This window comes from Spermophilus citellus (assembly GCF_964194105.1).
Source record: "Spermophilus citellus genome assembly, chromosome: 5".
In the NCBI taxonomy this organism is placed as follows: domain Eukaryota; kingdom Metazoa; phylum Chordata; class Mammalia; order Rodentia; family Sciuridae; genus Spermophilus; species Spermophilus citellus.
In genome coordinates this window covers 2582015-2597952 of record NC_138186.1, presented here as the reverse complement: position 1 = coordinate 2597952, position 15938 = coordinate 2582015, and the positions used below count along the sequence as shown (strand labels likewise).

The following is a 15938-nucleotide window of genomic DNA, read 5'->3' as shown; positions in this document are numbered from 1 at the left end:
AATAAAGCTTTAAAACAAGGGGTTGGAGATGTAGCTCAGTGGTAGAGTGCTTACTCAGCATGTGAGCGTGGGAGATTCCCTGGGTTCACTCCCCAGTACCACAGAGGAAAAAAGATTTGAACCTGGGTCTTAGTGACACCTGTGACAAGTTATCAACCTATTGCTTCTCAGCTCCAAATTCATCCTCTTTGCCTGCACTTTGAAGCAGGTCTAGACCTGTCCTCTTTGCTGCTGGCCTGCAGGAGGAGAGGGTTTGCCTGGGGGTTCTGGGGGGGTGATGGTGCTGCATTCCAGCACCAGGTTCTCACCTGCAGCGGCTGGAGGCGGCCTGCACTCTCCCGTCCAGCAGATTTGTCCTGGAATACCTCTAGGGAGACGTGGACTTCTGGCAAGTTCCATGGGTGAAGTATAGGGTTACTTTTATGTAAAAAAAAAAAAAAAAGAATATATATATATATATATATATGTATATATATACATATATATATATATATATACACACACACACACACACACAATTTATAGTTATAGATGGACAGAATGCCCTCACTTTATTTTTATTTGGTCCTAAGGATCGAACCCAGTGCCTCACACATGCCAGGCAAAGTGCTCTGCCACTGAGCCACAGCCCCGTCTCAGAGTACAGGGGTACTTTTGTGCCACTGCTATGCCCCTTCTCCAACAAGGTCTGGATCTCAACTGGTAGTGGGGTCTTCCCTGGATGCCCTACTCCAGGGGCAGGGGCACTGGCTGTTCTTTATGTTGTGTTCCTTAGGTTTTGTTTTTTACTTTCTTGGGTTCTGAGATAGGCCAAAGAGTTTCTTTCTCCCCCACACAAGATGCAGACATCACTGAGCAGGTGAGACAGTGGTGAAGTCCCTGTGGTCTGTATGTGCAGAGCGCCTGGGAAACCTCCCTCTGGACCTTGACAGCAAATCTGGAGCTGAGAGGCAGTAACTGGTAACTGGCACCAGGCTATCACCCAGGTTGTCTAGGGAAAACAGAGACTGTGATCACGGCTGGTTTAGCAGAGTTTATGTGCTGGTTAAAGTGAAACAGCGTACGTCAAACGATTCCCAGAAGACACAGATACTAACGTAGGGTTAACACGGGTTGGCTTTGAGGAGGCTGCTTTCAGCTCTCTGGTGCCCATGCTGTTGACTTTTCTCAAGCTCTAGGCCACTTGAGTTGTTCCTTAGCCCTGCCCTGTTCCCCTCTGGGACATACCTACTTGTTGGCTGAGGCTGGCTCTGGCCTCCAGAGGTAGGCAGCTCCACTTGTAGACCCTCCCAGGGCCTTACAGGAATCACCAGCTCCTTTATTTTCCAGCTTTACCGAGGAGAACTTCCACATGGTAAAATCTGTTTGAAGTGTACAGGTAAATGAACTTTGGCAATTGTGTAGTCTGTAACCACCAGTGCAGTCAAGATAGAGAACAATTTTCAAAAGTTTCCTTGGCCTTAATCTTGTTAATTTATTCTACTTTTGCAGTAGTGGGGACTGAACTCAGGGCTTCAGGCATGCTAGGTATGCATTCTATCACTGAGCTACATCCCCAGATCATTTTTTGAAATTTTATTTTGAGACAGGGCCCTGTTAAGTTATGAGGCTGGGCTCAATTCTGGGATCCTCCTGCCTCAGCCTCCCAAGTAGCTGGGATTACAGGCATGCATCACGATGTGTGGCTTTCATCATTTTTTTTTTCACCCAAAATGACAGCTATGGAGCTGAAATATGTCTTTGGTAAATAACAAACTTCACAGGGTTAATTGTCACTATTTCAAAACCTGAAAATGAAAACACCAATGTAAATAGAAATACAATGGAGGCTGGGATTCAGTGGGGCACAAGGCCTTGGATTTAGTCCCTAGCAGTAAACAAACAAAAAAACCCCAAAACAACAACAAAAATACAATGAGAAGAGGAACTAATGGCTTCAGTTAGAGGTTTATGTTCACAAAGGATTATACCCATCATGTATTTTATTTTTCATTTCCTTGGTACTTTATAATCCTGTTTACTCTTTTATTTTAGCTGACTTATCATCTTCAACATTACTCACTTATATTAACTACTATTAAAATGCTACTCTACAACTCTAAACCCCAATTTTGATAGGGTTGGAATTTAGACCTTTTTTCCTGCTATTATTTATTTTCCCAACCACAGCAGTATCATAGAACACTTACAACTAGGTTAAATGATTTGAATACAACTCAGAGCTGGGCAAGATGGATGGCTTTACAAATTATCCTGCTGAGCCTTTGAATAAGAAAATAATGAAATGTTATTTGTTCTCCACTTTTCAGAACAATAGAGATTATCATGTTAATAGTTAAGCAATTTCCAGCAATCTGGCTGAAAACCTTGGGAATTTAGTTTAGCTACAATAAATAACACATTTTTAAAAGATACATTTACTCTCTGTCACCTCAATTGGTTCTGTTGGTCTTCACCAACAATTCAATTTATCATTCTGCTTTATACTATGCTAAGTGATTTGAGTTTATTTTTCAGTTATACGTTATCCTGATTTTCTTTCTTCCCTCTTTTCACAAACTAATTATAAATGCTATTGAGCAAGATAAGAAGCAGCTCAAGATTATGGGAAAATATGCATGAATTTTTTAAAAAGTTGTATAGCATAAGACTGTATTAAATTTCAGGATTATATATGAGTTAATATCACTGGATAAAATTATGCCTATCAATATCTTTGGTTTCTCTACTAGAAATAAGACTGCAGTATATTTGGCAGTCTAGAGAAACATTCTGATCACATAACTACTTGGAACTTTTTTTCAGACCCCTACAAAATTACTTTCCTTTTAGATTTGTTCTTCAAAATCAACAGGAAACCAGGAGTTTTGAAATGTGGTTTGGAAGTTTGAGGCTAGGACAGTATGTCTCTTCAGAGAGGAATATTTTCGCATCACTTGTGGACTTTAAGCCTAAAGATGGAAAGTCTCAGTTGGCTATTTCCTAGTTGTTTTACTTCCTTTTTTACACATCTTTTAGCTGTGTAAAAAAGGAAGTAAAACATCTATCACACAAGCTGAGAGCATACAGTAGGCTGGTGCTCAGTATGATGGTTTAGAGCAGCTGTGTCCCCTAGGGAAAAATGTGAGACACATTTCTAATTAGAAAAAAAAAAAATCCTGGTAGTCATATTACAAAGAAGAAAAACAAATAAATGAAAATAATTTAATGACTTATATTTGACCTAATGTATAAAAATATCAAAGTTATGAGGCTTTGGGCATGCTGGGCAAGTGCTTTACTACCTAGCACTTTTAGTAAGTCTTTTGAAATCCAGCATGTATTTTACATTCCAACATATTACAATGAAGACTAGACACATTTCAAGTGTTCAACAGCCATATATAGCTAATGGCTTCCTAACTAGACAGCATTGGTATGGGTCTGTTAATTTGTCACATAAACTACTTGATCATTTAGAAGGGATCTAACCTAAACTTGAAATGGTTTTAACAGACTCTAGGGAAATCACAACTTTTTCTCCAAGCAGGTACTGTCTCCTTCAGTATGTCAATTAAAAAAAAAATTAAAATACTGAAACATATAAAGAAAAAAATCACCAGTCCAAAACTAACCAATATGACTAGCAACTACAGACAGCATTTGGATAGGTAGGCTCCCTAAGTCTGGGAAGGGACCAGTTCTCTTGGTGCCACTTTAAGCCTTTAACTACAGTAACTCTAGATCCTATATCTCTGGTTTGCTCACCACTTTCATATGAAGACATTTTTCTTTCTTAGTATTTTATTGTTGTTGTTGTTCTGGAAGAACCACAATGTACTCTGCTTTATGTTTTCCAGTCCAGGCAATCTGAAAATAACTTTTCATATATATTATAAAATGATGGGGCTATGGGAGGTCCCAGTGGTATATGCCTATAATTCAGGAGGCTGAGGCAGGAGGACCTCAAGTTGGAAGCCAGCCTTATCAATTTAGTGAGACGCTGTCTCAAAATAATAAAAAAAGGTTGGGACCACAGCTCAGTGGTAAAGTGCTCCTGGGTTCAATCCCTCCCTGCTGGGGGGGGGGGAGGGAAGGGATGGGCTATGCATGATCCATTTGGGTTCTACATCAGTCAATTCCTATTCCAATGTAGTCATTGCCTACATTCTTTGGCAATGATCCCTACATATGGATGAATGCACAGACTATAAGTCAGGTCACTATTCTGACTGTCTGGCTTACTTACACTCGCCACCGGTTATCAGAATTCTTATTCCAGAAAACTAGCCTTCTGAGTTTTCCAGTCGATGGATGGTTTGGATTTAGATTTTACATATTTCTCCCAAATAAAGCGAGAACCGTACAATTATACCTCGTTCATTTTAACACGTCGAAAAGCAGCCCAGCGCGAGCTGGGCAGGCCCCGCGGCAGGTGCACAGCGGAGGAAGCACTCCTTACAGGGCGGGGGTGCAGAGTGGCCACCTCCTTCCCCCCGAGGGTCCAGGCAGGGTCGGAGGAGAGAGTGGCACTGCAGCGTCCTAGAAGTCGGGGTCAGTGTTGGGATGGAGGACAGGGTCAGCAGGGAGGGTTGGAGGGCAGAATGGGGGGAGGTCGCAGGGAACAGACCGCAACCTGTAACCAGCCGCTGCGTCCCCGCCCAGCGCGGCGCAGGCGGCCGGCCCCCGCGCAGGCGCAGTAGGGACGGGCGGAGGCGAGGCGATTCGCCGGCCGAGGCCCCGCCCCGCCCCGCCCTGCGTCAGGATCACGTGTCGTCCGTGGCGGGTGAGCGAGAAGCCTGGCCTTTCCTTCCCGCGCCACTCGCTGCTGCCGGCGGAGGCCGGCGCCTCAGCCCGCACGCCTGGTGAGAGGCACCCCCGCCACGCCTGCCTGCGCTGGCCGCGAAAACAGCGTTTCCTTCGGGTGAGTGTAGGCAGGGGGGCAGGGTCTGGAGGACAGCCACTGCCGCTCGCGCCACCTGAGGCCCCTCCGACGGCGGAGGGCGGCGAACGTGAGGCTTGGGGCTGTGGGGCGCGCTCGGCAGCCTGGGGTGGGAGAGCGCCCTGCCATTGGCTGGGCCGGTTTTGGCGCGCTCGCATCTGCGCTCCCCATTGGCTGGCGGCGCCGTCCAGGCGCGGTGGGGCGGGGCGCGGCTGGAACCCGCTAGTACCGTGGTGGTGCTGGCGCTGGAGGGGACCGGCTGGGTCCGGGTTCCGGTGGGGCGGGTGCAGCTGGGGGCGGACACCGGGCGGGACGGGGTCACCTTGCTCTGAGCGGGTGGCAGACGGGGGCCCGCGGCGACGGCCTGGCAATCCCGTGCCGCGGTGACCCGGGGTCGCGCTGCCCGGGGACCCGGCCGGGTCCTGGGGTTTAATGACTTTACACACTGGCGAGTCTGAAGCAGAGGGTGGGTGCTGGCCACCCGCGGGGTGGCCGCGACGGACCGGCGGCTCAGCCTCGGGCGAAGGCACCCGAGGGCCTCGCTGGGGCGCGGCTGTCCGAATCCCAGGTCTCGCCGAGAAGCACCTAGGTGACTTGGGCTCCGTGGCCGTCACCCTCTCTCAGCCGCGGGGCCCGGCCCCCGGCCCCCGTCCTGATTTGAGCACCCGGGGCCGCGAGGCAGTAGACGGTAGCAGTGCACCGCTCGGTTAGCCGTCTTACTGCTGCGCCCCTCGTTCCCCAACGCCCCGGGGTAGTAAAGAAGTGTAGTCGAGACCACCGCCCCGAGCAAAGGGATGACCGCAAACGGCGGGAGGACTGCTGGAGGGGTACAGACATGGCGGGGGACTCCGAGTTAGGTACCTCTGCCTCCTGCTCCCTTGCTTTTAGTCCTTCAGGTCTGGGGGGTGGTTAAACATTGCCTGAAAACGTACGTGAATGACCTCATTTTGATATTGTCACCACTAAGTGATGGCCAGTGCCCAGCTTGTTACAGCTTAACTCTGCCTTTGCAACAGCAAAGTTGGGATGCTGTCCTTTAGGGTGGACTTGGACATACCCAAGTATCTGCTTTGCGTTTCCTGAGGTCCATTTCTCAGATGTTTGAGTTCTTTATTTAATCCAGGACACCATCAGTTCAAAATTTATGATTATGAATATTTTTAGCAACAACAACAAAAACAAAATCTGTACTCAATCTCAGGTGCAAACCATGCTCTGTTTCTTACTTACTAGACCCTTGCACATTGCCAGCTGTATAATGAATCCCAGTATGAAGCAGAAACCAGAGGGAGTCCAAGAGAATGTGAAGGTATGTGACAGAATCGCTGTAATGTGCTGTAGAAGGCATGTGGTGAAAAGGTTTGTATTTTGTTTTTGCAGTACTGGGGACTGAAAACAGGGCCTTGCATGTGCTGGGCACATGCCTGTACTGCCCCACTAAGCTGCCTCCCCAGCCCTTTTAAAATTTTTATTTATTTTTTGGTACCAGGGACTGAACCCAGGGACCCTTAACCACTGAGCAACATCCCCAGCCTTTTTTGTATTTTATTTAGAGACAGGGTCTCACTGAGTTGCTCAGGGCCTCACTAAATTGCTGAAGCCGACTTTGAACTCATGATCTTCCTGCCTCAGCCTCTCCCTGTGCTGGGATCACAGGCCTGTGCTACCACACCCAGCTATATTTTTACTTTTGAGTAGGGGCTCACTAGGTTGCCCAGATTGGTTCAGAAACTTCCCTGGGCTCAAATGACTGGCCTGCCTCCCAAGTAAGTAGAACTAGAGGTTCAAAAGGTATTTTTTACCTGATTTAGCCAAACTTAACTTGGCTATAATTTCTGTGAACCTTACTGAAGTTTTAGATAGGATCTCCTAAGTATTTCAATATTTTTGATGCTGCCATGATTAGAATCATTTTCTTAAATTTCATTCTTGGTTTTGTCATTGCTACCAAATAGGAATACAGTAATAAAATTTTTTTTTTGTTTGTTTGTTTTTGTTTTTTTATGTCTATAGTTTAACCTTGCTAACCTCGTTTGGTAGTTCTAATAGTTTTTAATTAGAATCGGTTAGGATTTTCTATATGCAAGATTATTTCTTAGATTTCATGAAATTATTGTATTAAAATCTTGTAAATATCATAAGAATTAGTTTGAGTAGGGGGACTCAAACACAGACTATATTGTATTATTTTGCACATTTTTCTAGAGTGCCTCATATTCATTACTATCTAACCTATTTTTGTAAGACTTTTTGAATCTCTGTATGATGCTCTCATTGTAAATCTTAAGTATTTATTCTTAGTACAATAGGACAGAGTTTGTTTAAAACTTTTTTAATATTTATTTTTAGTTTTAGTTTTATGTGCTGCTGAGGATTGAACTCAGTGCCTCATGCATGCTAGGCGAGCACTGTACCACTGAGCCACAACCCCAGCCCAAGTTTGTTTAATTTTTGAGTTTATAATTTTGACTGGGTCTATTTTGTGATTCTAAATGAATTTATAATTTAGTTAGGGACTGCCACACAGCTGAAACTATATGAGGATTCTGGGAAACATTATATTTTCAGGAAAAAGTATCAGTTTGCAGATTTAAATTAGAGTCAGTAAACTTACATTGATAAGTGAAAGCAAGTGTCTTTTGATAAACTGTTTTCGTTTATTGTGGTTTTCTCAGGAGCCTTATGTTATTTTTCTTGAATAGTATTTGACATTGATAAGCCATGAATTTAATTGTATTAGCTTCCATTTAGGGTGAGACATCTTCCTACTGTACTTTGGGTGTGTTTATTTAAATTTTTTCTTAGGAAGGTTTTCTTTTTTTTTTTTTTTTTAATTTATTTTTTAGTTCTCGGCGGACACAACATCTTTGTTGGTATGTGGTGCTGAGGATCAAACCCGGGCCGCACGCACGCCAGGCGAGCGCGCTACCGCTTGAGCCACATCCCCAGCCCAATTGGGAAGGTTTTCAAATATTCAGATTCAGGGTTCTTGGATTCCTTGCCAGCTGTATGCAAAAATCTGAGTGTGCTTTTGTGTACATTTTATGGGGAGAGAGTTCACAGAACATCAAGTTGCTTTCTAAAAAGGTTGAAACTCAAACATATGAATGAAACTTTCTGACTTTTTCAACTCTTATTCTAGTATATGCTTTGTACCCAGAAAATACTAATGTAGCATATTACCTTTCTTAGACCGGATTTTATAAAGCTTGTATATATCAAAGTTAAATCTTAGAAATGGTGGGGGGGGGGAGAAGGGGGAGAGAGAGAGAGAGAGAAAATAGAATGACTTCCTTTACCCTTTTTAACATGAATAATTTAAATAAATTAATATCTATTATTAAGATTCCAAAACTGTATTTTCTTTTATTTGTGTGGAGACTGTTTACTAATCTATAATCTAAATTATAACTGAAATGTTGGTGTAATATTTGTTTTCACAGTAGCTGGTATTTGTCCTTCAGTTAAATAGTGAGATAATAATCAACAGTAGAACCTTTACCGTGGGAAAGGTGGACTTGGTCTTGTGAAGTACAGTGTGGAGTCTGTAACTTTCTCACGCTGGTGTGGTGTCATGTTCTTTCTAACCTTGTTTGAGTATTCACCATTGTTTGCTATCCCATGGAGGCAATATAACTAATGATTTTTTGCAAAAGTAGAAAGAACTTTCAGATAAGGAAATATACAGAAAGGTATTTGCATATTATAAGGAAGGCCATATTTTTTCCAAAACAATAACATGGCATTTTAGGATATTTTAGCAGCCATAAGCACTCACATTTTAGCTGTCTTCCAAGGAATGGGTTAAGGTTAGGGGTGATGGTTGCAAATATGTTCAATATATTTCTGGGCTGCATGTTTAATATATTCTTTTGTGAACAGGTAAATTTTTTGGCATAGTCATGAGTTAAAGGAGGTCTGAGATGAATCTTTTCATTAGAGGAAAAAGTATTTTGCAGTATGAATAATGAACCTTTTCCTCCAGCTTACCTCTTTTGTGTGTTCATACCATAAATGTTATGCTGTTTAGTTTTATAAAAGTAGAGGACCTATAAGTTTCTAGTTTCTTTTTAGAAGACTTTTTACAAAGAATATAGATATTCCTATTATACTGGAATTTTTCATCTATAGTTTGAATTTCTAATCAGAGCTTAGAAATTTTGTTGTTTGTTTAAATAGATATAATTAGTTGCAAAATGATTATAATAGAATTATATGTTAAAATAAGAAGTTACTTGTTTGTACTTGATTTGGATGATATCCATTCTTGAGAATTTCTTCAAACTTTGTTTTAATCTTGAGAAATTAACTTTCCATTTGATTAAACCAGTGTCTTATATTAATTATATAGCAAGCCAAATATTAGTATGCTTAGTGATTTTTTTTCACATTATAGTAAGACTGACTATATAGAAACTTAATAACTGAATAACCATGTAGCAACTCAGTAACTAGATAATCAATTATCTCAACTTTTAGAATAGTCCTGTTCCAAGAAGAACTCTGAAGATGATTCAGCCTTCTGCAGCTGGATCTCTTGTTGGAAGAGAAAATGAGGTATGTAGTAGGGGTCTAGATAAAGGTGACACTACCTCTGCTTTAAAAACTTTCCCAAGATTTCTTTGTCTGAAACAAATACATTTTTGAAATTTGGAAATATAACAATTACATATTCCCCAGAGTGGTTTCTAATTGTTCAACTTGAGTGGAGAAGTTCAAAATTGCTATGAATACCTGTACTAGAATTAGAATGAAGTAATAAGTTATGAATTTTAGGAGTAATGTTTAATAACTTGGGAATAAGATGTCATGTTCTTTCATTCTTTGTGAGTAAAAGATTAAATCATGGATAAGTGTTTAGGCTTTTTGCAGATTGAGAATACTGCCTTTTCATGGTACTGAATTTAAAGTCAGCATTTTAGCATAATAATAGTACTTTTATCTAAGTCTTAGACCAAGTTGAGTCCAAAATAGCTGTTGCACAACCACAAATGGGATTCTAATTAGAATGAGTTGTACCCCAAGTATGTATAATATGTCAAAAATACACCCTGCTGTCATGTATATCTAAAAAGAACAACAAAATAGCTACTGCAAATAAAATTCCTAAAGTGGTGCTACACGTTTTGGTAAAGTTTTGAATTGTATAATTTTTAAAAAGATTCACAGATGTCAAAGATAAAGGTGTATGAGTGCCCCCCCCCCTTTTGGGGGGGATTGAACCCAGGACCTTGTGCATGTAAGGCAAGCACTTTCCAACTGAGCTATACCTGCAGCCCTTGTATGAATTCCCTTTTTAAAATATTTGGTAAGTGACAAAACCACTTATCTTTTCTGTCCATTGAATCAAAATAAATAAATGTTTCTATTATAGTTGCCTAAAGGCTTATCTAAAAGGAAACATTGGAATGACCAGTTAACATCCAAGACTTCCAGCTCTGGAGATGTTATTGACCCAGAACCAAGTGAAAATAAAAGTCTGGGAGGAGTCACCCAAGAAGCATTTGATCTTATGATTAAAGGTGTGTAAAACAAAGAAAAAACACGGCTTTCTCTTAAATTTATAACATAAGGTAAATAATATTTGTTAATCCTGTTATGGATTCTGCCTATAGCCTTTTAATAGGGATACTATTAGATATTTTACTTGTTTGTCTTTCTTGGGGGTACGTGGGGTACCGGGGATTGAACTCAGGGGCACTTGACCACTGAGCCACATCCCCAGCACTATTTTGTGTTTTATTTAGAGACAAAAGTTTCACTGAGTTGCTTAGCACCTCGCTTTTGCTGAGGCTGGCTTTGAACTCTCAATCCTCCTGTCTCAGCCTCCTGAGCCTCTGGGATTACAGGAATGTGGCAAGGCGCCTGGCCTAATACTTGTTTGTCTTTGACAATTTAAGATTTCTTATGATTGTAAATAATATTGGAAAGATGTATTTGGCAAGATCCAAATGTGGAAGAGATATTAAGGAAGGAGGCAGTAAATAATATGGCATGTCTTACAGTAGAATGCCACAGGCTTTGTGAGATTTGGAAATGGGTGTTTTAGAAGAAAAATATTTACAGAATGAATTTGACTGAAAGAAATTTGAATATTCCACAAGAATATTAAGTAACTGCCATTAGGAGTGTGGTTGAAGAAAAGGAAGAAAGTGAATGAGAAATGTTTTGTAATAAGCACTGTCTTTTAATAGAATGGTGGTCAAATCAGAGGAGGAAGTTAGTGATGTCTTTTTTTCCTTTCTTTTTCTTTTTTCTTTTTTTTTTTTTTGGCATGGGGTCTCACTATGTTGCCTAGGCTGGTCTCAGATGCCTGAGCTCAAGTGATTTTTCAGCCTCTGTAGGGGTAGGGTCACAGGAATGCACCATGCGCTGTGATGTTTGGTTCGCGTTGTGGGAGGTTTTTGTTTTTTCCTTTTTCCCCTATGACACTGGGGTTGAACCCCAGAGGTATTTCACTGCTGAGGTACGTCCCCAGTCCTTTTTTATTTCTTACTTTTGAATTAGTGTCTCTAAATTGCTGATGCCATCTTTAAACTTTTGATCCTCCTGCCTCAGCTTCCCGAGTTGTTGGGGTTACAGTGGTGTGGTGCAGTGCCCAACTGGGGTCTTTACTGCTAATCACAGGTGATTGGATTTCACCTTGATGAGAAGTTGAGGCCAAGAGGAGTAAATTGGCTTGCTCAAGGTCACAGTGACCAGGGGCTCATTCTGGGTTGCCTGGAAGACAGTAAGGAAAAATGTTGCAGATAGAATTTGACTCGGTAAAGTTAGGAAAGGTCAACTGAATGGAAATAAAGAAGCTCGTTAATAGTACTATAGAATAAACCACACAGATTCTCTCTGGGATGTATTATAAGAATTGAAAGAACTGCAAAGAAACCCTGAACTTGGCATAGTCATTTTGGAAAAATTTTTTATGTGTTTTAGGATGGAGGAAATGAGTGAGGTTAGGAGGCAGGATCATAATGTGGTGAATGGAAGGACAAGTGTGGAATGGAGAAGAAGAGGAAGAACTGTTGACTTGGAGTTGGGCCATTAGTGGCTCTGCCACCGAAAGAGCTTAGAAACAAATAACCCCCAGTAGCTTGGTGCATACCGGGCATCCAGTTGCTGGTTGTGGACATTATTCTCATTAAAGCTTCTCGGAGAAATGCTGATTCCAGGACAGTAGGAGGGCTATTACAGAGTGATTCTGGAATATCTTGTGTCAGAAAATAGGGAAGTACTCAAAAGCTGATGGGCATGTTAAAAGAACACAGGAATCAACTTCAGTGGACTAAATTGTAAAAATTTGAGCATCAAAATGGATAATGACAAGAATGGATTATAAAGCATTGAATATAAAAAGGACATTAAAAAAAAGGACATGATTCTGTACCAATAGATTTTCTTTTAAATTGTGGTAAGGAAGTTTGTTTTTTTTTTTTTAAACAGAATAATGGCATGTAGAAGGAATTATATAAATCACTTTTTGTCCACTGTGGAAATAATAGACATGAGCAAGAAATATCAGTGGACTTTGAAATTGGATGCAAAGTATTTGCAGAATAGAGTATTATTAACACAGACTCAAAAACATTCCTGTACAGATTTCTAAGGGGAAAAGGCATCTTTACAAGGGAGAAATCTGGGAGATGGCATCTTACTCACACGATCAGATTATTTTAAAAAATATTTTTGTAGTTGTAGATGAACAGAATGCCTTTATTTTATTTGTTTATTTTTATGTGGTGCTAAGGATGGAACCCAGTGCCTGACAACACATGAGGCAAGTGCTCTGCCACTGAGCTATAGCCCCAGCCCACACACGATCAAATTTAACATCTCGGAGCTGGGGGTATAGCTCAGTTTAGAGTGTTTGTCTAGCATATATAAGGCCCTGGGTTCAATCCCCAGCACCACAAATAATAATAAAAAAAATTAAAAAACTTCATTGTGTATATGGTACCACATTAAAAAAAAAAATTTTAACGTCTCCCATTTTGTAACAGATTGGTTGGTATGTGCTTCCTGATGGTTCTGGAGGTACAGCATACTAACGCAGTATTCCTGCCAAGAAAATGTTTAATGTGAATGAGATCATGGAAACAAATTTGAAATTTTAAAAAGTGTGCAAAATAACTGATGTGGACTTTTCAAAAATGTGGATGTCAGGGCTGGAGGTATATAGGTCAGTGGTAGGGCATGTGCTTAGCACGGGGAAGCTGCATGTTCAATCCCTGGTGCCAGTAACAACCACAAACCCAAATAAAAATTCCCAAACACAAATGTCGTAGACATGTAGAATAACCTAGGTGATATGTGTGTTCATTGATTTCTGTTGTAATTCCTCTGAATGGCTGAAATGAATCCTTGAAATGTTGGGGAAAATAAAACTTAAATTGTTAGATTGATTTTTATTTTGTAAGTTTTTAAGCAATGGTTTTTAAAGTTGCATATAAAACATTTGTTTCAGAAAACCCATCCTCTCAATATTGGAAAGAAGTGGCAGAAAAACGGAGAAAAGCTCTCTATGAAGCACTTAAGGAAAACGAGAAAGTATGTGCTGAGTATGATTTTTTTTTTTTTTTTTTTAAAGAGAGTGAGAGAGGGGAGAGAGAGAGAGAGAGAATTTTTAATATTTATTTCTTGGTTCTCGGCGGACACAACATCTTTGTTGGTATGTGGTGCTGAGGATCGAACCCGGGCCGCACGCATGCCAGACGAGCGCGCTACCGCTTGAGCCACATTCCCAGCCCTGAGTATGATTTTTTTTAATTTTCCAGGATTGTTTACCTTTTGCTGTGTAGCACAATTATCGGGACCAACATAAACTAGCTTTAATGTTGGCCTGAGAAAGTGTGACTAGAGAGGCAGCTGTGGTAACCAGAATTGTCACACAAAATGAATCCTCTTGAGAACCAACTTTATGCTACACGTGTCTGTCAGTTTTACTTCGAGGCATATAATTTGTTTCACAGTAAACCTACGAAATATTGAACTTTATTTGAATTCTCACACAAAATGAATCTCTTGAACCAACTTTATGCTACATGTGTCAGTTTTACTTGGAGGTATATAATTTGTTACACAGTAAATTTCTGAAATACTGAATTTTTATTTGTTATATAGCTTCATAAAGAAATCGAACAAAAGGACAATGAAATTGCCCAACTGAAAAAGGAGAATAAAGCATTGGCAGAAGTAGCAGAGCATGTACAGTATATGGCAGAGTTAATAGAGGTAGGTAATTTAAAGTTCACCTGATCGAGAATCGTCTGTTTTCTTGAAGAGTTAAAGCAATAGTGGGCTCAGGACGTCTTTGTCTCTCTTAACTGCCTTAAAGTATTCTTCCATGCTGGCTCCTGAGTACCAGTTTAAATTGTGCTTTCAAAGCAGTTCGGTCCACTTTGACACTGTTGGTGGTTTTGTAAATTAGTATAACCCCTATAGAAATCAGTATTGAGGTTCCTCAAAAGACTAGGCATGGAACCACAAGACCTAGCTGTCCCACTTGTTAGTATTTATCCCAGAGAACTAAGAGCGGCACACTATAGCAACACAGCCACTTCAGTGTTTATAGCAGCATAATTCACAATAGTCAAATTATGAAATCAGCCCAGATGCCCTCCAGTAGATGAATGGATAAAGAAAATGTGGGTCTGTATACACAATGGAGTTTTATTCAGTTGTAAAGAAAAATGAAATTATGTCATCTTCAGGAAAATGGATGGAACCATTATGTTAAGCAAAAGAAGACAAAATCAGAAAGTCAAAGGTTGGGTGAATATTTCCTGTCACATGGAAGCTAGAGAGGAAGAAGGAAAAGAAAGGTGGGGTGACCGCATGAAAAGCAAATAGAGATCAGTAGAGCAGAGGAAAGGGGTCAGAGAGGGAGGGAGAGGTGCTAGGAGGGATACTGGCCAAATTGTGGTACTATATTTTGTGCATGTACAAATATGGAACAATAAATATCCCACCATACGTACAACTGCATTGCACCAGTAAAAAAAAAAAAAAAAAAAGTGGAGAAAGAAAAATATAGAAAAGAATAAAAAAAATATAACATTGAGGGTCAGCTGTGTCAGCATACTGATAATGACTTGGATTCTAAAGTTTTTATAGCAAATTACTGGTTTATTCCTTAGAGACTGAGTAATGAACCTCTGGATAATTTTGAATCACCGGATAATCAGGAATTTGATTCAGAAGAGGAAACTGGTGAGATTTCTGAAGTAGAAGACTCAGAAACTTCTGGCGCATGTACTGAAGGAGCTGCACCTTCTTCTACAGATGCAGAACCGAGAGATGATATTCAGTAACATTTGATTGTTGAGAAATATGCTGCCAAAAGTTTACCTCACTATAGTTCTTTGTAGCAGAGTTACTACATAATTCAAAAGCTAGAATCAAACTTCCATGTTTGAATCCTGGGACACTATTATTGTATTAAATACAAATACTGTGTATTTTTAATCTATGATATTTTTTGTAATTAGCACATCATTTTCTCAGTTGTCAGATATGACCTGTGTATATATGATAAATAAACTTTGGTTTCCTATTGAACTTTGTATATGTCCGAAGATGATGTGTCTATAGAAAATGTCTCTTTCTATGTTTGCTTTCTTTTCTTTTTTTTTTTTTTTAAGAGAGAGAGAATTTATTAATATTTATTTTTTAGCCTTCGGTGGACACAACATCTTTGTTGGTATGTGGTGCTGAGGATCGAACCCGGGCCGCACGGATGCCAGGCGAGCGCGCTACCGCTTGAGCCACATCCCCAGCCCTCTATGTTTGCTTTCTTAGTGTAGTTTTGTGCTTGTGGTACTGGGGATCTAAGCCAGGGCTTTGCACATGCCAGGCACATGCTTTACACTGAGCTACATCCCAGCCCTTTATATTCTTTGAGACAGAGTTTCACGAAGTTGCTGAGGCTGGCCTCAAACTTGCTGTCCTCCTGCCTCGGCCTCCCATTTTGCTGGGATTATAAGAGTGCACCACCATGCCCAGCTTATTGTTTGCTTTCTATTCT

At 40.7% G+C, this 15938-nt stretch overlaps 1 protein-coding gene and 1 long non-coding RNA gene across 2 annotated transcripts; one reads left to right on the top strand and one right to left on the bottom strand.

The window, feature by feature from the left end:
- Positions 1-524: 524 nt before the first annotated feature.
- Positions 525-4663, bottom strand: LOC308649929. Its single transcript, XR_014022194.1, has 3 exons — positions 4355-4663; positions 1228-1361; positions 525-991 (listed from the first exon to the last, which is right to left on the bottom strand). It is a non-coding gene; the product is annotated as an uncharacterized lncRNA (long non-coding RNA).
- Positions 4664-4749: 86 nt separating this feature from the next.
- Positions 4750-15472, top strand: GMNN (geminin DNA replication inhibitor). The gene is made up of 7 exons (XM_081295840.1): positions 4750-4903; positions 6155-6230; positions 9401-9478; positions 10296-10443; positions 13380-13462; positions 14036-14146; positions 15052-15472. Exons 2-7 carry the CDS (start codon positions 6180-6182, stop codon positions 15223-15225), a joined length of 645 nt encoding a protein of 214 aa, XP_081151966.1. The 5' UTR covers positions 4750-4903; positions 6155-6179; the 3' UTR covers positions 15226-15472.
- The last annotated feature ends 466 nt before the right edge of the window (positions 15473-15938 follow it).